The 25,316-nt window shown below is 46.9% G+C and overlaps 2 protein-coding genes across 5 annotated transcripts in view; one reads left to right on the top strand and one right to left on the bottom strand.

Annotated features, from left to right (window-relative positions):
- The window catches only part of put (activin A receptor type 2 punt), a 46,537-nt gene extending 35,331 nt beyond the window's left edge, over positions 1-11,206 (bottom strand). Inside the window, exons 1-3 of one of the 2 annotated variants that reach the window (XM_089548115.1) lie at positions 10,874-11,206; positions 7,317-7,523; positions 2,316-2,468 (exon numbers count right to left, since the gene is read on the bottom strand). In XM_089548115.1, coding sequence (XP_089404241.1) covers positions 2,316-2,468; positions 7,317-7,491 — 328 coding nt within the window. In that variant the 5' untranslated portion in view covers positions 7,492-7,523; positions 10,874-11,206. Of the gene's footprint in view, positions 1-2,315; positions 2,469-7,316; positions 7,524-10,147 lie in introns of both variants that reach the window. The other variant, XM_089548114.1, reaches the window with a different exon arrangement.
- Positions 11,207-11,541: 335 nt separating this feature from the next.
- LOC149339363 (uncharacterized) lies at positions 11,542-14,585 on the top strand. 3 transcript variants are annotated; one of them, XM_089548112.1, is made up of 5 exons: positions 11,542-11,686; positions 11,809-11,898; positions 12,108-12,281; positions 12,934-13,103; positions 13,254-14,585. In XM_089548112.1, exons 3-5 carry the CDS (start codon positions 12,125-12,127, stop codon positions 13,764-13,766), a joined length of 840 nt encoding a protein of 279 aa, XP_089404238.1. In that variant the 5' UTR covers positions 11,542-11,686; positions 11,809-11,898; positions 12,108-12,124; the 3' UTR covers positions 13,767-14,585. The 3 variants fall into 3 exon arrangements, with proteins under 3 accessions (XP_089404238.1, XP_089404236.1, XP_089404237.1); XM_089548110.1 differs by having other exon boundaries at positions 12,790-13,103; XM_089548111.1 differs by having other exon boundaries at positions 11,636-11,712; positions 12,790-13,103.
- The last annotated feature ends 10,731 nt before the right edge of the window (positions 14,586-25,316 follow it).

Raw genomic sequence — 25,316 nt, 5'->3', positions numbered from 1 at the left:
TCTCTCAGATCATGAATGGCAGTTTCCCAATATCCCTGAAGAGAAAAGTATACGACATATGTATCTTACCAGTACTCACCTATGGGGCACAAATGTGGAGGCTAACAAAGAGAGTTCAGCTTAAGTTAAGGACAACGCAGCAAGCCATGGAAAGAAAAATGATAGGTGCAACGTTAAGAGATCGGAAGCGGACGGAGTGGGTGAGAGAACAAACGCGGGTTAATGACATCCTAGTCGAAATCAAGAGAAAGAAATGGGCTTGGGCAGGGCATGCAATGCGATGGCAAGATAACCACTGGTCCTTAAGGGTAACAGAGTGGATTCCAAGAGAAAGCAAACGTAGCAAGGGGCGGCAGAAAGTTAGGGGGGCGGATGAGATAAAGAAGTTTGCGGGCATACGGTGGTCGCAACTGGCAAAAGACAGGGTTAACTGGAAAGGCCTTTGCCCTGCAGTGGGCATAGTCAGGATTATGATCATGATGATGATGATGTAGACATGAGCAGGCACTGCTGCCACAACCAAGCGGTTCTTTACCGACATGAAAGGCACCATCTTGGATTTGAAAGAAGTTGATTTAAACGGAGTCGACTAGACTGAATGGCTTGGACAGGCTTGGCTATTTGTTACTCAACATTGCCATTTGGGTTAATGACACGCTCAACTTTGCCATTAAGGTGGCCTACAAAGAGTGTGCGATCACGCTGATAACGAGGCAGCTGCAGCGTAAGTTCCCTCTCTCGGCCTTCCAAATCGCCGTTGCCTGTGGATACAGACTGTTCTTGCATCACAAAGTGCATGCATATGCTCACGACATCACCTGTGGCTGCGTCGCACTGTCTGTTATTGTGAGTTGGTACAGACATAACAAATGCATAACTCTAGCTTAGACACAGTCTAATCTTATCGCTTGCAAATAGAACGTGGCGGGCAGCTAAGTCCGCGATTTTTAAGAAGAGTTTTTCGCAGAAATGCGATTTTTTTTTAATCCATGAATTTTCGGACAATTTTTTGGGACCCAGCAGGTAAAAAAATATGTCAACGACTGTAAATGATGCCAGCCTAGTGCTAATAAAAAAAATGGACCTAGACATTCCACAGTAAAGACAACTACTAAACTCTTCTCTCTTCCCTTCTGACAACGGGCACCAAAAAGTATGTACTTTTTATTTTTTTAATTTCTGTTTTTTTTTTGTTTTTTTCAAAAGCCGTGAAGATTCAACAATGTGGTCTGTGCACTTCAATTACGTGGCCCACCGGGCATTACGTCCATGGTAGTAGGTAATTAACCTATTAGTTTACTATTACTAATTTATTATCTTTATACCTGCCGGCCTCATGGCAGAATATTATATGGCGGAATCGGAAGCCTCCAACGCCATAGGCGAACCAAGTCTTTAGAGTTTCTAAATCGACATTGTATTTCGAGATATAAAACTTGGAATTCGGCATGGAAAATAAGCCAATACCGAAACCAAGTTGCGAGATGTGCTGGAAATAGAACAGTCGCACTTCATGCCGAGGGGACGTGTAGACAGGCTTAAAAATAATAAACAAAGGAACACGGCCACTGGGCCAGCAGGGCGCTTATCCCTTCTACACCGCCAGAGACAAATTGTCAACCTATGGAGGGAGGCAACACACTGAGCCATCGCGGCGTTTGGAGTAGTTAATGATTTACTGGCATGGACATAATGTCCGCAATGTCACATTATCCACCCGTACAGAGAGTACTGCTGTACCTATCATGCCTTTTTGAAGAAAAATCTGTACAAATTAAAAAAAAAAGCAAACCTCGGTATAAACACAATTTAGCCGGCTACTTTCAGTACCTGTGCCCATCTTTCCCTTCTAGAACATTCTCAGCACCAATTCCTTAAAGTACAGTCGCAGTCAGAATCATATCCCGCTTCTGTGTTTGAACTCCTCCATCACATTAACGGAAATAGAAATGTTTGCAGTCTTTATGTGCAAAAGTAAATATTACTCACATATGCATCAAACATCCATTGCTTTCTGCTAGCTAACGCGTGGTTAAATATCGAAGGAAAGCACATGAGAAAGGCCCTGCCCCTCCAGCCGACATAATCCTCTGTTACATTTGGTCCAATTCATTTTATAACGAGGCAAGTTGCTCTCACATGTCATCAGATTCATTTCAGAACTTCCAGCTTTCAGTACCCAGCTCCCATTGCATGGTCCCTACAGTGTAACTTAATGAACACAGCACGCGCACAAGCATAAACAAAAAAAGAGACAAGGCAGTGCACTATGATCAGCAAAATGCACATGCCACAACCTCGAAAGGGCAACTCACAAGACGGAGATGACACCACGGCCAAAGGCTTCAAGTTTGTGTTGCACAGGTCACCCTCACAGCAGCAAAACAGAAGCTGGACGCTTGGCTCACGGCGTGTCTCTGCGCAGTGGTCGCTCCGACTGCAGTCATGATTGTTTCCCACCCAGCAACCTGGACGGAAAAGAGAGGGAGCGAGAAAAGCCAGACCAGCATATTTCAAATTTAACCAGATAAAAGATCTGTTCATTACACACGTGCTGGAAAATTTAAGTATATCAACAGCCAAGCGGACAGTCGATGGTCCAGTACAGGACAAAGCACATCAGACAGCCGTAAATCAAATTAAAGGCGTAGAGGCACCAAATTTTTCCGAATGTTTCTGCTCTGGAATGATGCATACAACATTTAGTAAGCATGGATCACAGTGCAGAATTTATCAGCACTAAATAAATCACTTCTCACTGAATTTTTCTTTCTCTCTAGTTTCAGTTTCAACTGGGAGACAATGGGTCCGATGTCACAAGTGAGTACGAAATCATGTGAGCCATACAAAACCTGCAATATACCTGCTGCTTTGACGTTTTAACTGCTTCAAACTCTTAGCCTAAACTTCACCAAAAGCCGAAATGACAGCAAGCAAACAAATAGCTCTTATATTGCAGTTTTTGTATGCCGCACGTGGTCTGGTGCTCACGTGTCGCATTGCAACCATCTTTCGGCTGCTGAAGCCGAAGCCGAAACTACATGAAAGAATAAATTCAATATCAAGTTAGGTACTGAACTTTGGCGAATTTCACATGGTGAATCATGTTTATTAATGCCTTACATTCGAAAGCTGAAAAATGCACTAAAAATTTTGGTGTCTCTGCCCCTTTAAGATGGCAGTTGGAGTAAGGTTTCACATAGCATCAACTGAGCTAATGAGGGACACCATATTGGAGGGCTTGGGATCAATTTAGACCACCTGGGGTTCTTTAACTCACACTTGATATTGCACAACCCACAGGCAGTTTTGCACTTCGTCTCCACAGAAATGCGGGCGTCAAAGCCGAGGTTTGATCCTGTGACCTGGGGATCAGCAACCAGACAACAAAGCCAGAGCCGCAACAGGTAAACATGGTGGTTAATAAAGCATCAGTAACAGCAGGTGATGCAGCAGAATAACAATTTGTTCAAGTAGCAAGACTGAGCATCAGGACAACAATTACCAATTAAGAAAAAAGAGTGGTTATCGCTTTTTAATGCACCAAACTTGCACCTTGGCTACTAAGCATGCCTTAGCTTTTGCACCGATGGATTTCAGCCTCATTCCAGTCTGTTCACAGTGGATGCCAGTTGAATGCCGCGCTGTACTCAATTTTTCCTTCGACAATGGGCACTCAGTCTCAAGTAATTTTTACAGCCATTAACTCAAAATTTACAACATAACATTTACTAAATCCTTCCCTGGATGCATAGTGTCCCCTGAGGTGACGTACATCTATTGGTGGCAAACTGCACAGTCAGCTGACTGTACTCAGTAAACCCACTGAAACACTACTTTCAGTTGAACACTTGCTTCCACCTCCTTCAAGATAACTAACAAAATGTAAATAGTTAGTTAGTTAGTTATATTGATTTTAATGGCACAAAAGCAACTGAGGCTATGATGCGCCAAACAAAATCTAAATAATGTTTCTGAATGGTGCAATGCATGGAGCACAGATAACTATGTATAAGGGAAAGTTCATATGCAGTTTACCAGGAAAAGGAGTGCTCTTTAACATGGTTATACCACTACGGAGAATAAAACTGCTAACTGCCTCGCGGTATATATACTTGGTTTTAATTCTAGCCCTTGAGCTTTCTTAGAACCATCAAACTGAATATATTAGCCCAGAAACAGCATGTGTTCTGGAGTTTCTACAACAAAACACACCCCACCAAACAAGACTGGCTCTTTTTGTTAAAAAGTAACGTATGCTCCATTATTGAGTTCACCTGTACAGTGTGGAATTCCCAGACAAAATAAATGCAGAAAAACTAGAAGCAGTACAAAGCTACTCAGCTTGATCTCACAGGGAAATTACCACCGTTATTTTAGTGCGACACTTGCAAAGTGAGCATAAACTAATTGTGGGCAACCTGCCACTGTGCACCTAGCAGGAATTTACCTGGGCAAAGGCCTTCAAGGTACAGGCCTTTAGGTCAAATGCATTTATGGACCTTTAGTATAAAGGCCTTCATGGTAAATGCCTTCCGAGCAAAGGTCTTTATGGTAAAAGACCTTTAGCCCTTAAGGATCTTAAATGCCCACCGTAACTAATGCTACTGCACAATATTCCATGATATTCTGCACTTAGCCACATTAAACCGTCTGCCATTTCTTTTTTTTGTGTGTGTCATTGTTCGTTTCAAAAACTTAATCTCCACATGCCTGTGTATTCATCATGACAGAAATTAGATGCAAAACTTACTTTTCCAAATGTCTTGCTTAACTAAATGATAGCCATGAATGAAACAGATCAGCAAAAGATGCTGGTCATGAGCATTGTGTCAAATGAACCTCTTTGGGGCATTTTTCCATTGTGTTTCTCAAATTAGCAGAGTGCGGATCACGTATCAGATCACGTATCAACTGTTTCACAGTTGGTTACATAGCTCCACTGCAGTGCCTTTTTAGACATTCCGATACCTTTGTAAATAAAAAAAATGTCGGCAGAGGCACTTAAAGACTGCTTACGTGTGAGAAGGTGAAAGCTACCCCGCTCACTTAATGAACGCAGTCACTGCGCACCGCGGCGTGAGGTAACCCAGTGCCATGCAGCTGGCAATTCTACCTCTGCATGGCTCTACGTAGCCACCATCAAACCCTTTCTGATCTGTGCTCTAATTTCGTGAAGGCAGTCGCCGCTGTACCGCGGCCGGCCTTAAGGGTACGACACACGATAGCTAATGGGTTGATGCCCATATATGCAGAATTGGTCTTTCTCTACTTCCTATTCATAGATCCCTGGGAGTCGTCATACCACTCCTGACACAGTGGTGCAACAGTTAAGCAGTGTGCCACTGGTGGGACTTGTACGATCCAGGTTGTCCCAAGCAACCTCGCATGACCGATCATTAATTTAACTGCCACCTGCCAGGATGCATGAGGATGTCATTTTCAAGGGTACCATCGAGTTTTATCGCTTACACACAGACGGCTTTTCGCTCAATGGGGCATGTAAGGCTTACACCTTAAAATAAACAGGCGAAGGCATTGAAATTCCGCACCCATTTACTACTGAGGGCACTGAATTGTGCTTGCAACCTGCTAGCAAAACAAACAATAAGTACTCATGTTTGCCACCCACTAGATGAAAAAGGCAAGAAGCTGTCCAAAGAAGGCGTGAGGAGCTCTGAGCAAGACATCCTATCCTATCTAATTACTCTCACTTTAACATCCACAAAATACCTTCAAAATAAGCAGAACCACACTACAAGCACACGATTATGGCTGGCAAGCAGAGTGTGCGTGCAAGGTGAAACACCAGCTAGTTTGAAGCTGCCTTCCACCATTCATTAGTTAGATACAGTACCCTGCCTGCTGTAGTTCGAGAGTATACGATTTCAAGAAATAATGAGGGGGTGGGTCAAGGTGCCTAAACCAGAATTAAACTACAGTCCTGTCTGCTATATGCACCACACCCATCCTCTCTGGCATCCTGGGAAGGTACAACTGTGGAAGGAACTGTCTTTCACCTGCCACCACGAAGCTGGATTGAAGGAAGGAAGTGCACGCGTTTTGGCTCGCAAGGCACCAGCGTCTGCCATCCTGCGACGCCCACTTCCCGAGCGCACCTTCTCGGGGCTGCGGCACAGCCACCGCTCCCATCGCCTCGGCGCCAGGAAAGCTAAATACCTCACACGTGCAAGAAAACTTCCCGACGCTTTAAACTTGACTTCAATTGCAACATCAGCAGCTTCCTGGCAAGAGGAAATGAAAGCAGCCCCATGCAAAGTATTAATCTCATAGTTTCATGAAGAATGTTTGTTCTGTCCGGGCAAAATCCAAAGAGGAAGTGCAGCCTGATGCAGATAATGCGGCATCTGGATTTTCTGTACCAAGGCTCACTAAGCAATGAGAATAGAGAGCAAACAGGTGTTCCCACAGTGGTCAAACTGGGATGACAACAGCATGTTTTTGAAGTGTGTCCACACAGAAATGTGCATTGCGGTTTTCAGACAGTTACGGTAGTTAGCTACCTTCCGCTGGCAGCCCTAAAATATACCTACCCATCATTCGCTTCTAAACTATGTGCAAACCAGTCCATTAACTCTTTCATAAAAGCCTTACAAACGGCAAATGAACTTGAAAGTTAGCGTATTTAAAGGAATTGCCTCTTACATTCATACTGCATTCAGAGGAACAGCGGATAACAGCTAACTTTGGCTGGCATCATTTCAGCCAAATTTTCTTGCACACTTGGATCCCAAATGCTTGACACTAAGTGTAGCGGAGAATATGCCACAGGCCATTGTCAAGTACTACACAGTACGTCTTCTGAACAGTGGGTGTTGTGCAAATGGTAAACTATCGCGAGACCAAACTTTTCAGCAAACGAAAACATCAAAACTTTACACTGGTCAGAAGCATTAGCACACTGCACTCATCTAGACAAAAAAGGTATCAGCCAAGCTATTGAAAGGCACGGCAGCTGCATGGCCACTGTGGTGAAAATACAACATACTCTAAAGCCTGACCACAGTGCCCTGTTAACAGCCAATACACGCTATACACAGCACTATACACCCACAAGAACGCAGTAGTAGTCAAACATATACGGTATAAAATGCATACACTCTCAAAACTTGAGAACACACTGGCTTAATCAGGCAAGACTAACCACCTTAATTCAGGGCTTGCACATGAAAGTATGTCAAAGCTAGGGCACTACCATCAGCACTTTCAGAAGCATACAACTCCCTGTCAGTGTCAGAACAAAAGCGTGATTGGGCATCGCAACAGAGCTTGCCGGATGTCTCCCCTCAACGCACCCTTGAGCTTCACGCTGAGCACACCACTGTTGTTCTGCCAGAGGACGTAGCATAGGTTGCCCTTCTCGTTCTCGCCAGGCCGGCACTCCTCAGAGCCGTTGCAGCCTGGAAGCGGAGAGCCATCGCCACCTGGCGAGCCCTGACACAGCGTCTCGTTGTAGTACTCGCACCGCATTGGGCTAGGTGGCGGTCGGTCAGGGCTTACAGCTGCACCAAGGGACACGTTCAAGCCAAAAATGATCTCAGAAAACACTTCACAAGCTTCAGAAAGCAAATCTGGTGAAACTAACTTTGCAGGGAAATTCAAAATCTCTTCACACCCGCAGTGAGATCTGCCCTAAAGACCACCTAAGCGACGACCTCGAATTCGCAGCCTGCAGTGTCAGTTACGCCAAACAGCAATCTGTGGGGGCCCCAAATGGAACGAAGCAATGAAGTTTCTTTGAGAAGCACCATATGTTGGATTAAGATACCAGGCGCATATGGCTGACCCTCGCATCTGCTGTCAGAAAGAAGACTGACTATCCAACGTTCCTTTTCAGACACTTGAAACAATAACAGTTTCCAAACAAAAAGGTTCAGGGTAACGTCCTCGCACAGCACAGCACCTCCCCTCTGAAATGTCATGCCGGGAAATGTGCCATTGGTGTTCCATTTCATGACAAAAAAAAACATTTTCCCACCTATTGACCATTCTGACCTTTTTTGTCAGCTCCACCTTCCATTTAAAAGCAGTAGTTTTAAAACAACCCTTTATACGAGTTACCAGAAATCTGCGAGGTTAAGAATATGTCTTATTCAGGAAAACTTATACTGCTTGATCATTTTGGGCAGAAATAAACAAACCTAATTAAATGTTAACTTTATTAATTCAAACCTCCACAATGTGCCACAATTTTTTATTCTAAATGCCGCTTGACTATTCTAAATGTCAAACCACATTTCAATAACTACACGCAAATGTGGCATAGTGAGAATTATAGCGATAAGAGGGAAAAGGACACACTAAATGCTGGAGTGATACTCTAGGAAGCTTACGAGGAAATTAAACATAGAAGTGTGAGAGCAGATAGAATATTTGACTTTCTTAAACTGTTTTGTTTCCTCGAGCTATAAAAATACATCACAACACTGTCAGCAAGGCATAAACTGCATGTGACAAAGTAATGTACAATATTTTTTTTTCAAACACCTGCAGGAAACAAGCATGCAATATCCTGCACAGCCCTCATGTTCAGGATATTAAACATTCCCACTTTACAAAAACATAACTAGCACCAAAGCCTGCATTGAAAAAAGAAAACAAAAAACAGGCACACAATTACATACAATATCTTCCTTCTATAGGGAGCCCTCATTTAGCTTGACCAACTTCTTTGGCCTGAGCTCTATTCTCAGCTGTAATTAAACATTACATACATTTGATTTGGTTACATGAAGCTGGCTGTTCATTGGAATAGGTGCTCTAGCAGTAAAAAAATTCTGAAACTTCCACACATGCTTCACAACTCATGATAATGCATCAATCTGCCAGCATGATTGAAAAACCCAGCTGGTTTCACGAAAAAAGAAAACAGAATTATAACGAAAACGAAAAAAGAGCTCAGAGACGAAGAGCAGCACATATGCGTTTTTTTTTTCTCTTGTCAAATCTTCGGGAAATGTTTTCGCCGGAAGCCTCTAACGGGAACCAATGAAATCTGCTGCCCACATGCCGCTACTCATTCAACTTCTGGGAATTAAAATAGCAAAGGCTCATTTGTAGTTCGCGTACGTGGAGTAAAATCTGTTTTTCTTCTGAACTACGAGGCACTCGCAACACAGCAAACAACAATGTGCGTTCAGTGCCCTGCACTATGCCTGCACTGTTAAGCATAGAAAGACGTACGGCACATCGCATCAATCATGTTTCAAGCGAGCCTCATATACAATGTAGGAGATTCCGGGACGCAGTTTAAAGCTTGGGTCATTCTCCACGCGACACGTGCGGTGCAAGCTCTGTTCGTAGTGCACTCCCGACAGCAAGCACGAGTCGGCAGAGTCACACAAACGAGCACTACGGAAGGCGGAGAAAACACGCGATCGAACGATTACGGAAATACAGCACGGCAGTGTAAGGGGCATTTCGATCACACAACGTTTAGCAACAGGACTATCATCACATACTGATGTCGAAGGCGAAACTCGTGGAGATGAACCCTTCACAGCAGGTTTAACATTAATATATTGTCACAACGGGCTCTTGACTTAACTAAACAACGGCGTGCTGCCTGCGGTAAAGGTCTCCGAACGTGATCGGTGTTTCAGCGCTTCGGGCATAACGGTACTGCCTCCTCTTTCCTGGTTACGTGGTGGATCATTCACGACGAGTTCCCGCAGCGTTCCGCTAGCCCAGTTTCTCGCCGTTTCTCATTTCGGCAAGGGCGAACGCTCCCCGCATGAGAAAAGAAATGCACACGTGACCACAGCAAAGGCCTTGATCAAGTGTGAAGAAATAGGACGATTAATCCTGCATGGTTGCGGGGGGACATAACACATGCAGGCTGACGCTTATACACAACAGCGACGACACGAGTGCCCCAAGCCGAATTGTGAGCCCCGAGAACAGGAATTCAGGCATGCACAAAAACAGCCAGTTTGTTCACCGTATCGTGGAGGCGCAAGCCGAGCGATAAGGCGACCTTCACTAACCGCAACGACGTGAACATTACGGCTGGGCGCTGCATGTTAAAAGACGCGCGGCTCGAACAAAAGCTCAAACACGGACCAATCTGTTACACGAAACGGTCCAAAATAGGTTGGATAGCAATAAATAACGGTTACGACCTTACCCATGGCGAGACCGAAGCAGCACAGCACAAGTAAACAAACAGTCCAGCGATGGTTAATCCTGAGTGTTCCGCACGCTACACGTTGATTTCTGCGATCCATCTTCAGTCGCTGCAGCCACCTTGATCAGCACACATCTAAAACCACAGTCTGCACTCGGTCGTCGACACGGTGACGGGAATGGAAACAGCCGGACAGCCAAAATATCGCTCTCACGAGCGAGTCCTCACTTCGGCTTCAATCGTCGTCTCATTATAACTATCGAAACCCCATCGCTCCGCACAGATTACGTCGACTCACAATCGCCAGACAGTCCTCGACGCGACGCAAACCTTGTCAACTTCATGACATTTCACTTCGGACATCAGGACACTTCCTAAGTTTACTTTGGCTAACACTGTCGCACGCAGTAACAAAATACACAGTCCCAATATGGCGGACCTTTTTGCGCCTCCGGAACAAGTACCCGGATGAACAGCCTTCTTTTTTTTATTTTTTTTTATCTAAACGACACATTCGTGTTTCGTTCCGTCCGTCCGTACGGAGCGGTTAAGTAATACGGTAAGCGCAGCGAGATGTTCATGCAAGTTTAACCGTTAGCCAATGCATATTTAAAAAGTGGAAAATAATGAAAACCAAAATAACGACGTTTCCGGTGTGCGATGTTTATTTTAGTAGCACGCTCTGTGGGGGGTAACAGACAGACAAACCGGCGGCTTGCCCCCTACCTTTTCTTAATTTCTCCGACGTCAGCGCGCACCGCGCAGTGCTGCTCGTGACAGGTGCTATCGGACTGCGCCTGTTTTTACGCGAGAACGAACGCCGAACTAACAGACGTGCGGAATAAATACCGCCGCCACCTTCTTGGCTACCAAATATTCTAAGATAACGATCGTCATAATCGCCTGACAGCGACTGTTCCAGGACCAGGCCGCTGGCGCAGTATCATACCGATATCAAATTTCTTATACCCCAACATCCAGTTACTTCGCTGTTGTATTCGTTAGAAGCTAACGCCTTTGTTTTTTTCGACACATCCCACTTCTTTCTCACGCGCCCTCCTCCACCCCTTTCTCTCAACTCGCTCGCACCTCCATTAGTTTACGCTGTTCCCACGGCCGCTCGCACCCGAAATGTCAGTGTGAATAACAAAAGAACTGTTGTGACAAAACTCAATATTGAGAAAGAGGTGACACTTTAGCAATAAAGTGAGTCCACTTTATCAACTAATTTTTCTCTTTGTTGTCCAAAACTTAATAACAGGGGGTGCCGGCGCTCGTTTTACTCTGCGCGAAGGGACGATTCTCAGAATCCACAGTTAAAAACAAATTTGTAAAGAAAGGCTTTGGCAGCCTCTCATTGGAGGATTCTGACATCATTTGTTCAGCCGCAGCTATTGGTCGCCGAGCATGATGTCAGGTCTAAGAATACGCGGGCGCGCATATAAGCGAAAAGCACGCGCGCCTCGCGTCATTTTGCCGCTCGCAGTCGTAGCTCGCGTGTCAGTCAGCGGTCGGCCGTGCCGCAACAAGTGCGCCAAAGTAAGCCGGCTTTTTATCGTGTTTTAGTAAGGGTCTCTTACAATTTCGGTTTGTTGTTGTTTGCTGTTGCAGTATTGCGCAATCGAACGCAATTAATAGTTTGTGCTTGCGGTTTTTCCCAGGTGACGGTCTCTCGCGCTTGGCGCACAACTCATCGGCGTTAATCTCCCGGCTCCTAACGGATTCTAAAGGGGTGCAGCCCACAATAACTGGTGAGTACAAAACGTGTTTGAAATGTACTACACTTCAACTTTAGCGCTGCCCTGTTATTTGTAGAACTGTTTAATAGTTAGTTCACTTTTTTTGGCTTACACGTATGCTGACTGAAACTTTCTTCTCTGATGTTCAGTAGCTATGGTGGGAGGTTTCAATATCCAAAATTTCTGCATCATATTTACGAACCTGCTTCTTTGGTTTCCAGGTACACCAGATCCTATAATGAGTACGTGGACCGTGACGGGGATGGCTAAGAACCACCATTGCGTCAGTGTAGTCTACAGGGATTTCACGCAGGCAGACTACGCAGACTCAGGCGAAACCTACAACCACGCATCACCCAGGCATGCAAGCACGAGCAGCAGTCATCTTGACACAGGTGAGCTCGATCAACTCTGCGCTTGTCTAATTTACTACGTGAACTTATACCGGAGCTGGCCGCCAGGAGTGGTCTCCGGGCGCATCAGCTGAAGCATTGATGAACTCCAGGATTCAAATGCATTACCTTTTTGCAGACTAGTGTCGAGTGTTTACAGCATGAGCAAAAATTTAAATTGCGAGTCCGCTGAGGAGTCCACCACAGTTGACGCGTATAGTTCGTGTTTCAGCAACAGTGTTTGCGAATTCTAGCAATCGCTTGACTGCAAACAGATGGCTGCAAGCATAGGATGTGTAATGTGCAAGGCTAGTGAATACTTTCTCTTGGCATAGCCTGTTTGGTGCCCCGCCTTGCTGCATTCCATGTGGCATATTGTAAATGTTACAGAAGTTGTTGCTTGTCAGGAAAAAAAAAATAAAAAAGAGCCTGCCCACTGCCTTAACACTGCATGCATAAAGCAGCCCAGTGTGAAACTCACAAGTGTCCATTTTTGTCTTTTGTGGCGCAGGTGATTCCTCATTTTTCTTCGATGACCTAACAAAGCCACATGTGGGCAGCAGCGACCTCAAGGAGTCTGCTTTGCAGCCCTTTATGCCACTGGATGACGTATTTCTTTTCGATCTTCCTCCTCACTTGGAATCCTTGCCGACAGACCTGCCTTCCCCGAACCGGATGTACGGTGGTCTCCATCAGGACAAAGTGCTCATGCCTCTCGACAAGCCCGCTCGTGAGACGGGCCTCTCCCAGGAGTACCCTGCGGCCACAATGGAAATGTGGGAAAGCAACGAGACCTTCCAGGACCTTTCGGAACTAATTCAAGAGGTAAGGACAGGTCTGTCTGTTGCATACATGCTGCAAGCTTTAGCATAATGTTAGACTTCAAGGCTTCTTCACATTGTCGTCTCCAGCAATACCTGAAAGACTCAGCATTGTGGACAACACTCACCAGTAACCTGTTTTGTGCACTTGCAGGGAAAGTCAGCAAATGCCCCGCCACCCGCTTCAAGCCAGTCCTGCTACATCATGCAATCCCAGCCAAGCCACCGAGTTCCAGCCAGCAGTGCCTCCATCACCACCACTGCCACAAGCAGCAACTCCAGTTCTACAAGCCATACAACATGGCAGCTGCAACCACCACCACCTCCCTTGGCTGTGGCTTCAACTAGTACTACTGCTCCTGCTGTTACCGTCAAACGGCCACTCAGCCCCATAGGCGAGGCAGGGCCATCACACAGTGATGGCAGCAGCTCACCCAAGTTGCTGAAGCTTGAGGAACCACAGCACCGATATTCAGATATGAGGGTCAAGAACAACATGGCATCTCGGCGTTCCCGGATGACTCGCAAGGAGAAGGAGCTCGAAATGGAGAAGCGGGCATCTGAGCTTGAGCAGGAGAATGAACTCCTGAGGATCAAGGTCAAGAACCTGGAGGAACTGACAGACAGGCTCAAGAAGCACCTCATAAGTTCCATAGTCAAGAAATGAGTGCTGGACACTCACTAGTTCACTTCTCCTCGTTCATGTCTTGCACATTTGTCCACAATGTCTGTATGAACTGGCTGTGTTCTTTGCATCCTTTCATTAGCAATCGATGGTTACATCCGTCTGTTGCAGCTGTAAAATTGTGCCTTCCAGTCCTTCATTTTCATCATGGAATCCTCTTGAATGGCAGAGATATGGAGGACTGCCATAGTGTTGGACTAGGACATACTTTAGCCAGGGGCATGCACTAGAGCTGTATTGAATTTTCAAAGAAATTTCCCGAGTGCTCAATTTCAGCTGTACTGTTTAACTCTGGCTACATTTTGCCCCTGCTTTCATAAGCAGCTCTGCAAGGCATGGAAGGTATGCAAGTTGTTTAATGCAAAACTCCATTATTCTTTGGTGCCAAAAAAAATGGTGGCTTCATGCATTTGTCCTTTTTTTGGCAAGAGCACGAACAACTGACTGTTAAAGCAATGCCATAGCACCAAAGCAGTGTTGGTGTCTTCCAGGGCCAAGCTGCCTGTCATGTCCACTCCCACTGGATGCCTTATTACTGCCCCCTCAGTATTTAAGACTCTGAAGTGCAGCTCCATGCATTCTTTGTGTCTATCAAGTGAACATGTTTTGTACATATCATCATTGCCAAAGTTTGTTTGTGTGTATGTGTGTGTGTGTGCAGTGTACAGACTGCTGGGCAGCTGTATGCAACCTGGTGCCTTAAAGTTTATGCCAATGGAGTGCAATTTTATGAATGTGCAATGTGTTCTGATGCACATTTTACCTGTACATAATTGTACAATAAAAGTGCTGTTGAGGTAGTATGATGCCCTTTGATCACCGAAGCAGGGAACCAGGCGCGGAGGTTGTAAAAGGCCTCTTGAAACAATAGTTTGCTCCCTTACATTACAAATATGTACAGTGGCGTAACTTTCATTTTAGTCAGCCTAGAGCTTAATGCCATAGCACTTTCTGAGCGATATTCGGCGCTCTCAAAATGCGATCGGTTAGGAGGCCGTTGCCTTGCCAAACTGGTATTCAGCGCTCTGTCCATTTCGTAAACAATCAAAATTATCTCTGAAAGAATTAGCATGTGTGGCTCCCCCGTGTTGTCGAAACGTACTAATTGAGACACAGGGCTCGACGGCAATTATCCTGACAGTCTGGTTGTATGGACTGTGACATGAGCGTTGTAGAGTGTGTATGAAAGTAATAGGTATCCGCAAAAGAACTGGAACGTGGTAGAGTCTGGTCTGAATAATTGCAAACGGAGCTCCTCTTGTCTTCCGTTAGGCTTACGTGGTACGACGCACGGTGCTTGTCTCTGGTATTGTTTGTGCGTCTATAAATAGCGCTAATTCCACTGAATACATGCCTTGTTCCTGGTACTTATGAGACAATGCTCGCAGGCTCCCTCGTGTCTCGACCGCGGCAAAACCATCTGGCAAATGTTGAACGTACTCCACCCGCGTTAAACCTCCCCGGCATAAAAAAGAAACAAGCACGTAGTGCGCATGTGTGTGCGCCGTTTTATAGCGGCCTCGAAAAAACTACACACGTGCCGTGCTCTTCTTTCTTTTGCGCACGGGACAGGAAACTGGTTCAAGGTTGAGCACCGCGCCACTGTGGCAGTTGCTCGCCCCCGCAAGCGAAATCCATATGCTCGGGCTAGTATACCGTCAGCTGTCAGACATCGCTAATATGTCGACTCAGTTTCTTCGCCTCGCATACCCGCCCCCGTGCCCAAGCCCAACCTTCATCCTTTGTGCCGAGCATCTAGCTTAGCTTAGCGTCTACCTTGCTGCGCAATTTCCCTCACCACTTATACAGGCACGTATTCAAGAGGGGGGGAGGAGTCGCCTCCTAGCAGTGCAGTTGTGCATGCACCCCCCCCACCCACCCACACACACACACACACACACACACACCTTCCCCCGTTCAATACAAGAAACTACCTTGGGCCCCTAACGAACAAAAATGCTGGCTGCGTGCCTGACCTAAATCATGGCTTAGGTAAAGGCACCTGTCGAGGTGCTGTGTGCTCATGACAAAAAGAAAAAAAGTGGTCATTCGACGAGAACATCCACGGTTACGGAGTCGAAAGAGTGAGAGGCTTACCGCGCCTTTCCTTTTCTAAAACCTATCCTGACCGAGTTACAGAGCCAGCCATGCCCAATGTTTTTGTTTTCTCCAATTCCTTTTTTAAAAACGAATCAGTCGTACGGAAAAATGTCCAAAACGATGTTCACGGAATTCGAGCGGACACAAGCATATGTGTCAGTTTAAAGTCTATACTCTTGTCTGCGCCCTTGGTTCGTGCCCTGTCATAACGAGCTCCGTTCGCTGAGTTACGTGCTTGTCGGTGCCTCGCGCTGCAAGTCAGGGAAAAACCCGCGGGCACGTCAACAGCCCAGACAGGAGCGCCGCTTTCCTATTGCGCGCGTCTAGAGCAGATATCGATGCAGCACCCGTATGATAGGGTTTCAGCGAGACAGTTCTTCCGGCTGAGTTCTGACGAAACCGCAACGTGTTTGTGAAGTTTTGGATTCAAGACACGGTGGTGCGTCTGTGGTGTGGACGGTCGAAATTTTTGGATAAAAATCGAACTCGGAGACGAAAAAGTTACAGGCGATGACAGTCCGCGTTTATGTGCTACGTCAAAAGTACGGTTCGTGCTTCCTCTCCGCTGATAGTCAACCGAGTCGTACTGAATGTTTTAAAAACGGTACAGTATCCACCACATTGTCGCACAACTGAGAAATCCGCGTGAAATCCATCTGCCATCACTTTTTTGTGTTGCTGTATGCAACTTCCCTAAAATAACGCACTATAGCGTTGCGGCGCGTACACCATACACCGGTTAATACTGCTGACCACACGGTCACTCTATGTATTTGTGTGTCGTATTCAAATAGTCGACCTGAAACTAAATGCTAAACTTTGGGGTTTACCTGTTTACGCGTACCGGTCAGTCATCTTAAGAATGTTGCTTGCTGCGAAGCTGCGCTTCAAGGTCTGAAGGTGAGAGGTTAGTTCGCAGAAGCGCGCCTTGGATCGTTACCTCTATCGCCAAATAACCAAAGAGAAAGTGTCCATCATTACAGAGACATGAACAAAAATAGCCGGTCAGGCGAGTCAACTCGACAGCGATGAGACGGCTGTATACACGTGCCGACATTGTGGGAGAACTGGTTATTGCGGAAAGAAATATGGCTGAGTAAACGCACGGCTGCTCTCCTGTGCACAGCAGGTCGAGGGTTACGTGCAGCGTGTGTATGTATCAGCTGAAGAGCACGGCTGATTTCATTTTATTTGTCAGCTGCTTCAATCCGCACTCTCCGGCCGCGGAATGGTTTGAGTTATAGTTTGAGTACTACGGCGTGTTTGAAACGGTTACGGAGCCTGTCGCACGTTCGGGTCAAAGTTTGTTTTTTCATTCGAAAGGTGCATGCACCTGATCACGCACAAAACACCGTTTTTGTATATAATAACATCAGGTTTTTGCTTCAGAATTTTGTTTTCTTGCACGTTAGGAGCATTTTATTAGTCGTAGACGACGAAGAACGTAATTAAGTTTGATAGAGTTTCGAAAAATTTCACGCCAGCGGGATCGTAGACTCCTATGAGTTTGTCAAGAAAAAGACGACTCAGTCATTGATGCTGCAAGAAAACTTGTAGCCGGGTTCACTCAGGTGTTCCGTGTGTAAAGCGAGTGGCAGGTGAAAATTTATCGTCACTTTAGAGAGTGCACTTGGAGATTTTTTTTTTTAACGTACTTCTAACGCACTTACGGACCATCCATAATAACTGTAGCTACAACAATAAATGTACAAACGCCCGCAGTCCCTGGATCACATTTAATTTTCCCGAGTGTTCGCGAAAAAAAAAGTCGTTTACAAGAAAACTAAAAAACAGCCATTTAATCTAACTTTACCAAAATGTTACATATGATACAGAACATTTGCGAAATTGCTAGGAACACTGAGGAGAAGTCATTCAGTTCTTATTCTCAGCAAAAATTGATTCTCTCGCTCTTTCAGGGTATTTGTTGACGTCAGTCGGGCAGCAAAAGAAAACAGGATTTAAAAATCTTCCCGCCAGTCGAGTCAGCCTCGTTACGTCTTTAGTGAAAAAGACGGGTTGCCAACGGTCTGAAGTGAACGGCGGTGGTGCAGACTCCTGAACCCCCCCAAGAAATCGCTGTCGACGTACGCAATTTAATTGCGAAATCGCCCTCATCGCGACGCCTGAATTTTGTTTTTTCTAGCTTAAAAAAAAAGCTGCTTTTCCGGTGAGCGTGGTGTATTTTCAATTATAACACGGTACCCTATCAATACAGGCTAACTTCTGTTTGTCCTAGTGTCCCTATTAAAGAATCTAAGCGTAATTACGAAAACGAGATTGCACCCACTTGTGTACGTGCTTTGCATTAATGCAGCATGTCAGTGTTAATGAAGCATGTTCAAAAGTAATATTCTGAAATCAGCTTTATTTCCTCCTCGACACATACCTATTCACCAATTTACCGTCGTTAATTATATTGTCATTATAGCTGTCAAACTCTCTACGTGTCATAAGTGATAAACATCTAAAATTTTGTGAACACATTTCATCTGTAACAAAAAAAGCCTATTGGATAAGAATACTAATCAAAATCCGGCCTTACTTCAAGGGACGCGCACTAATTTTACATTGTCTTCACGCATGTCATTGTGTTGTAACTTATACATAATATATTATATACTTCATATATATATACAAAAACTTTACTGAACTGCAGAGGAAGTCCTGCGAAGCGGGTGCGGCCTTTTGTCCAATTCCTCAATGACCTGGAATCGGGCCTTAAAGGTCTATTCACACGACGGTCCGTTCGTCCGCGGCCCGCGCATCACGTGTTCATGCGTCACCATATTGAGAGACGCAATGTCGGCCCGTGGACTAAAGCCCGAGGGGCTTTACCGCGGGCTGGTCAGGAAAGGAAGCTCAAACTGGGCTAGCAAGACAGCCCAGGCCATTGAGGAATTGGACAAAGGGCAGCACCCGCTCCTCAGGGCTTCCTCTGCAGTTTAATAAAGTTTTTCTTTCATTCAATCGCACAGTCATGGGTCCGGAGAAAAAAACCGGTTCGACCAGCGTTGCCAAACACTAAAATAATCTGGCAACTGTGGTACACCCAGCGCGTCTTCTGCTCTTTTGGTCCGTCGCATCCGCTTGACGTCATCGATTCGCAGGCCAGTTTTAGTGACGTATGAACACGTGATGCGCGGGCCGCGGGAGTGCGGTCCGTTGTGTGAACAGGCCTTAACCAGCTTTTTCAACTCGAACGCAAGCGCTTTGCACCTAACTACTTGTTGCCTAATCCAGGTACTAACACGACAAACATACTATATTTTAACGCGGCATCAGTATAGAATACTTTTCCGAACTGTGTTAAAAATGTCCTGTTTTAAAAAGAAAGTCGCTCTAAATTTGTCTACTCGATAGGAGTGTAATTTTGGCTAGCCATCTCTCGTAGCTGAGCGCATCAAGTGTGGGGAGCGGCCTGCGGTTTCCTTTATAAACGGTTATTAAGTGGCCCGCAATGAAGTAAAAAAGGACTTGGCGTTCCTTAATTCACGAGAATAAATCCTTTACAAGCAATGTACCAAGTAATTTTTTTTATTCCCTTCTCTACTCCTTCCTTTCTCTCTTCCTAATCCTTTTCGCCTCATCACTTGTTTATATATCTCAAGTGGCCGTGCACTCTAAACACAAATACACCTATACGGGAGTAAAAGAAAGAGTAAGCTGTCCTCTAGCGCACACGAGGAAGGGCTCCGGAAATTTCGACCACCTGGGATTCTTGAACGCGCGCGACATCGCACAGTACACGGGCTTCTAGAATTTCGCCTCCAGAGAAATTCGGCCGCCGCGGCCGGGATCGAACCCGCGTCTTTCGGGTCAGCAGCCGAGAGCCGTAACCACTGAGCCATCGCGGCGAGGACATCGACGTTACTGACCGTATACTCAGCTATCGCTAATCGCCGCGTGGACGACAGAGACAACCAGAACAATGGAAGCGAGACACGTCACTCGCAATTTTTTTTTTTTTTTTGTCTTTACCCTCCGGCTGTACTTGCGCACAAACACATATGCGGCCCTTCGTAGCACATTTACATTTGCGCAGTGTCTTGTTGGAATCACCTTCCTGCGTTTCGTAAACTGTGGTTCATTTTGGCTCAGTAAAATCGGGAACGTATAGGTGAGTCTACACAAATAGCTACGGCAGACTCATACTGTGATGAATAGCACTAGCTTTGACAAAGCGAGAGACGAAAAAGTAGGCGACGAACAGGATGTAGTGCTTCCGTTACATTAGAAATAATAACAGTAGTAAGATTTTTTTTTTTTTTTGCATTGGGGGCAGGTTTATCGCTCTTTTGGACAGTTTCATAGCTTTTTTTTTCGGTTTTTAAAGTGCTTACGACACACTCAGGCCAGCGCCTCCTCTATACTGCTCAGGCACACAAGAGATGTTTTTCTGTACCATATTTAATATCAGGGAGCGTTTCGGATACCTGCAATGGACCATCACGAAGTGAACAGCGCGAACTGGGCCACACACAGACGAGGAAACCGACGAACAGAGCGCTGACTAAAAACTGACGTTTTATTTCCGCGAAATCGTGCATAAATACACAGATCACGCCAAAGAACTTCGGCGTTTTGTTCGCTGGCGTCACTTGCGTATTTATTCATGATGACGCGGAAATAAAACTTCAGTCTATAGTCATCGCTCTATTCGTCGGCTTCCTCGTCTGTGCGTGCCTCAGTTCGCGCTGTTCACATCATGATGGCCCGTCAAAACGTCTCGACTCAGTGGACAGGAGTGTAACTGGTCTGATGCATTCGGTCAACGCCTTGAGCCCTTGACCGAGTCGTTCAACGCGGTACGAGCAGTTGCTGCGATGCAAGGAAAAAGCAGCGGGAACACGTTAGCACGCGGGGAATTTCTGCCTTGCCCTTTGTTGGCACGGCTTGTGTGTAGCCGAAGGCTTGTGTCGCCGAAGGCTCCCTTAGAAGACAGGGGCCTATTTAAGGGGGAAGGGAGGGAGGTAATACCACCCCCTCCAAGCGATAACTATCCTGAAGCCGATTTTTTTGACCAAAAATGTCGAAGAAATACATGCTCCAGTTGGCGACCCATAAATCTGCCCCATTTAGATAGGAGGCTAGGGCTGGTAGTGAGGGGGGGGGGGGGGGGGAAGAGTTTCAGCACCGAGTTCCGCGAGTCTGCTACTGTTCATTGATGTGCGAGCGAAAGTACAGTGTTTTCTAAATAACGCAGAGGACATCGCCTTCTTCACGCCAGCTCTGAAGCGACAACTGCTACCGTTCTCCAAGGCAAAGAAACGCGAAAAAAAAAGAAAGAAAACAATTAAACAGAACCTAACGCCTCGTACCTCCAAGTGCATGTCGCGGCGACGCCAGGCAGTACTGCCTACACACTCAGAAGTGTGGTATGCGCCTTAAGCGATGCCTATACTTCCTCCACCGGCCGCAGAAAACGGTCAAAAGGTAAGAAAGAATCGCAACTGGGCGGGAAACCACCAGCACGCGCGCTGTATACACAAACAGTCCCCGCTCATGAGCGAGTCACCGCGGCGATCAGCATAGTGGCAATGATAAGATGAGAAGGGGGTAAAAAAATGGAAGGGGTGCAGCTCCAGATAACGGTGCGTCCGCGCAGACGCATAAACAAAACCTTTGCGTGCAGGCCTGCGCCCCTTGTTATCCAATATATAAGTTCCGCGAGCAGATGCGCTCATAAACCCCATGACCGGCGCTGCTTGCCGGCTCGCGGGCGCACGTGCTCGACGCGACGCCCTTATCGAAGCGTTGAGAGGAGGAGCGAGGGCGGGATTTCTCTCTTCTCTACTTTCCTTCCTCGCCGGCGTCGAGACGCGCGGCGCGGGTAGCGCCGGCGACTGCGGGGGCGAGCGAGTCGGGGAATCACACGCAGGTTTTTCCCCCGCGGGAAAGGCAGGAAGTAAAACAAAGCTCCGGCGTCGCGAACAACTCGTGCCGGTGACTTACTACCGTCTCCGAACGTAGTTGGGGCACAGGAGAAAAGAAAAGTTCGTGTGTACGTCCACTGCGGCCGTGTGACCCCTTCAAGTGCGGCGGATCCTTCGACGGGGGCGTGCAAGACAGGGAGGGGCGGCATTGTGCTCACCCAAGTGTTGCCCGCATGTCGTTGCGCGAATAAGCGAGGGTCAATAAATCGCCCCCTGCGGCTTTTGCGCACCGCGCTGCAGCTCCTGGGGTTGTACTGGCCTCGCGACTTGCAGGAGCGTCGGCGCGCTGTTACACGCGTGAGTGCGCACCCCGCGAAAGTCGCCGTTACGGAGACGGAGAAACGAAACAAAGAAGACACAGGCTCGAAAAGATGGAGCGTACCAAAACTCTCGTTCGCTCTTCCCCTGGGCGAAGGAGTTATGTTAGTTATCGCGTCTATCTGAGCATACGCAACTGCGCTCACCATGCGTCTAACATTGGTTGAGTAAGAACATTTCTTATTGAGCGGCTAAAACTTACTGTTTCAGAAGTGTTGTTATACTATTGTGTCTAAAACGTTCGCGTCTCCCCAACAAACACAAAACCTCCTCAGAAACTCCAAAAAAGGATGGAATGTCCCAGTCCCAGTACAACGTTTATCAAACGTTTCCAGACCATAGAGGCCCGACATAGAAACACAAGCAAAAAGGCAGTGCTCCCACTAAAGGCCTAGAAACGTTTTTTCTGGAGTGTTAAGCAGCAACAAAAGCGAGTTAATGCATTTTCGTCCCGGAAATGTAACTGAGCATAACGTTTTGGGACCAATGATTTTCAACAAGAAATAAAAATCGACTGCTCGCGCTCTCTTTTCTCTCTCCTTCGCGCCACAAGCTGCGGGGAGAGAAGGTTTTGCTCTTGCACTCGTCGTTTTGAGAGATGAAACGGCAGTTTCATTCGAACAGCCGAAGGAAGCGGTGAACCCCGCATCTCTCTCGGTGCATGCGTTTCTCGCACGTGGGCCGTCGGCTCCACCATGCTGGAGGCAGGCGGCGGCGGTCTGCATTTTCATCGCCTTTCCCGTCTTCTAGCGTTTTCCCAGCTTGCGCCCAACTTCAAAATTGTGTGGTGGTCCCTCCAGGCGTCTCCAACTATCGGCACTCCTCGCTGCGCCGCTGTCTAGCAGAAGTGCAGTAATGGCCTCCCGTCGCTCGCCCGGCTTCCTCGCTGGACGGACGCCATTTTGCGCACGCTTATTCGCGCTGCCCCAGATGTTCGAGCACAAGCCCCAGCGCGCGGCAGTTCTTGCTCTCGTCACTGCTCCAACTGGGCTGTCGTGGACTTCGTAGCTACGGATTCACGGAAGTTTTCCCGCGCACCTCGGCGTGCCCACACCATTCCTTTTGGAACTGATGCCGCGGCTGCGCATCGCAAGGCCCTACTGATGCCGCTGTTCGAGGCGGCGTTCGTGGCAGCGGAGTTCGTGGCAATAGGTGACTCCTCGCACGCACCCTGCATTCCTCAGCGCCTCCGACGACTGCAGCACGTTGGTGGTGGCAGCGTGGCCGTCTACTACGGTCTGAGGCGGGAAGGACCTTCCGAGACCCACCACTCTCTTTCTGCGAGTGCCCATGTATTAGCCTGCTCTACCAACTTCGCCACCGCGCAGCCATCCTGCCGCAGCGGTATAGTTTGTGCAGTGTTCGCGTGGTTATATTGACTCTCTCCCACTGGATTAATCGTGCCTTGATCTCGACTCCCACGCTGGACTGTGCCGCATGCGCGGTCTACCGCACCATGGATGCAGCGCGCCATCGCACGTACCTGAGCACGTTCACCTTCCCGCCTGGCTCCAAGCAGTCTTATCCCCACACTTAGTCGCAAGAAAATAAAACTCCCAGGATCGTTACGAGGGTGTAACGCGTAGTTTGAGCGCTCGCTGTGCTGTGAGAAGGCGCAGGACAGAAGCTATAGCCTGCGTTTAATTTATGGTTTCAGCTGTTGCAGCCTTGTATTTCATCCCTGGGTTTCCGTAGGCAACGTCGTCAAGGTATGTTGGTTTATTTTAATTATTTATTTAATTTATTTATTTAAGCATACTGCAGGCCCTTTTCGCATTTTTTTTTTATTTTCGCTTAGTAGAACTAATATTTTTTTTCTGTTTTGATAACACGTCGCTGAAGCTTGCTCCGAGTCTCTAAGCGTGAGGGGGGTTTCAACTTGAAGAAAATCCGTGACCTGAAACTGCGTGTCTGCAGCGCCCATCTCGTCTTTTCTTTTGTCACCCAAGTTGCTCTTTACATACGTTTGCTTTTGCGTGTGCATATCTGCTTTTGTAGCCCTTAGAATGCTCGTTTAAGGTGCATCAACTTTCAGCCTGTATTCTGTTTTACTTGCTTCATATTGCAGATTTCTCAGGGCTGGAGAAAAAAGTGGCCATCATATGCATGGCGCCGTAGTGTTATGTACACTGTGTATTAAATGGTGCATACGTTTGCGTCTGCTGTTTGTATTCATTCAGATTTGCGCCGTTGAACGTAAGTTTTTCGGCACGGACTTTCAATTCGGTCTGTATTGTTTTTCTTTGACTGAAACATGAATGCATTTTGATTGTGGTGGTGTATGGTGCGGTCGCCGGCATGGACGACAGGATGCAGTTCGTGCTAAGAGCACACCTAGTAAACTGAAATTACTTCTGTATGGCGCTGCTATTTGCTCTTATATGAGCCAAATCGGGTGACTTTTTGAGTTCATATTTCCTTTGTGTGCAAAATGCTAGGACATTTCACGTAAACGGATAAGTGCAGAACGGCCGAGCCAGCACGCATTCAGACGAGTGGAAAGGTGGATTACACCACCTGTAACCTAAGTATGCACCTGAAATTTGGCACATATGTGCGCTTGGATGCCTGTAGGCTGCACAAAAAATGAGGAATAATTTTATTGAACCAGAGCCGAGAAATCGAGCATTAACCTTTTGGGGCTTTCCATGGGACGCACAACTTTTTGGACACTGCTAGTTGTGGGGACGTTTTTTAGATGTGTTCGGGAAAAATGAGCACCTCCTGGGGAGATTCCAGATGTCCCGATGGGTCATTTTTGGGAGATTTTGAGGAGGTTTTGTGTTTGTTGGGTCCTGAGAGCCAGTTAGACTCGGGTTCAGCTCTTCCTCTTTTGTGGTGGTGGAGATGGGCGTCCGTTTGGGCGCGACACGTTGCAGGAGGGGGATGAGACGTAGACGAACTTCTTTGCAGAAATGTAAAGCTGGGTTTATTTACAACTATTTACAGTTATACACATCGATCAGGGTGGTCGCTAGCATTCAGGACGATCGGGAGCGCCAGGCCAGAGCTCGCCCCTACGAAACCCTGTCCTGCCTGACCGGCTTAACTCGCGCTACGCGTAGCGGCTCCTCGTCCTTCGGAACGTGGCCAGCACAAAGCTAAACCCTGTCCGTCTCTCGCGACTCCGACTCTCCACCAAGAGTCCCTGCCCAAGTCTCCCCCTTTTGTTCCCAGC

Source organism: Amblyomma mixtum, chromosome 6 (genome assembly GCF_055824585.1).
Source record: "Amblyomma mixtum isolate Tamu chromosome 6, ASM5582458v1, whole genome shotgun sequence".
NCBI lineage: Eukaryota > Metazoa > Arthropoda > Arachnida > Ixodida > Ixodidae > Amblyomma > Amblyomma mixtum.
This window is presented reverse-complemented; position numbering and strand designations above follow the sequence as displayed.

Coding starts and splice junctions, on each gene's coding strand:
- LOC149339363 (XM_089548110.1), top strand. CDS start 12,125: ATGAGTACGTGGACCGTGACGGGGATGGCTAAGAACCACCATTGCGTC. Junction 12,282..12,789: donor CAGCAGTCATCTTGACACAG/GTGAGCTCGATC, acceptor TTTGTGGCGCAG/GTGATTCCTCATTTTTCTTC. Junction 13,104..13,253: donor TTTCGGAACTAATTCAAGAG/GTAAGGACAGGT, acceptor GTGCACTTGCAG/GGAAAGTCAGCAAATGCCCC.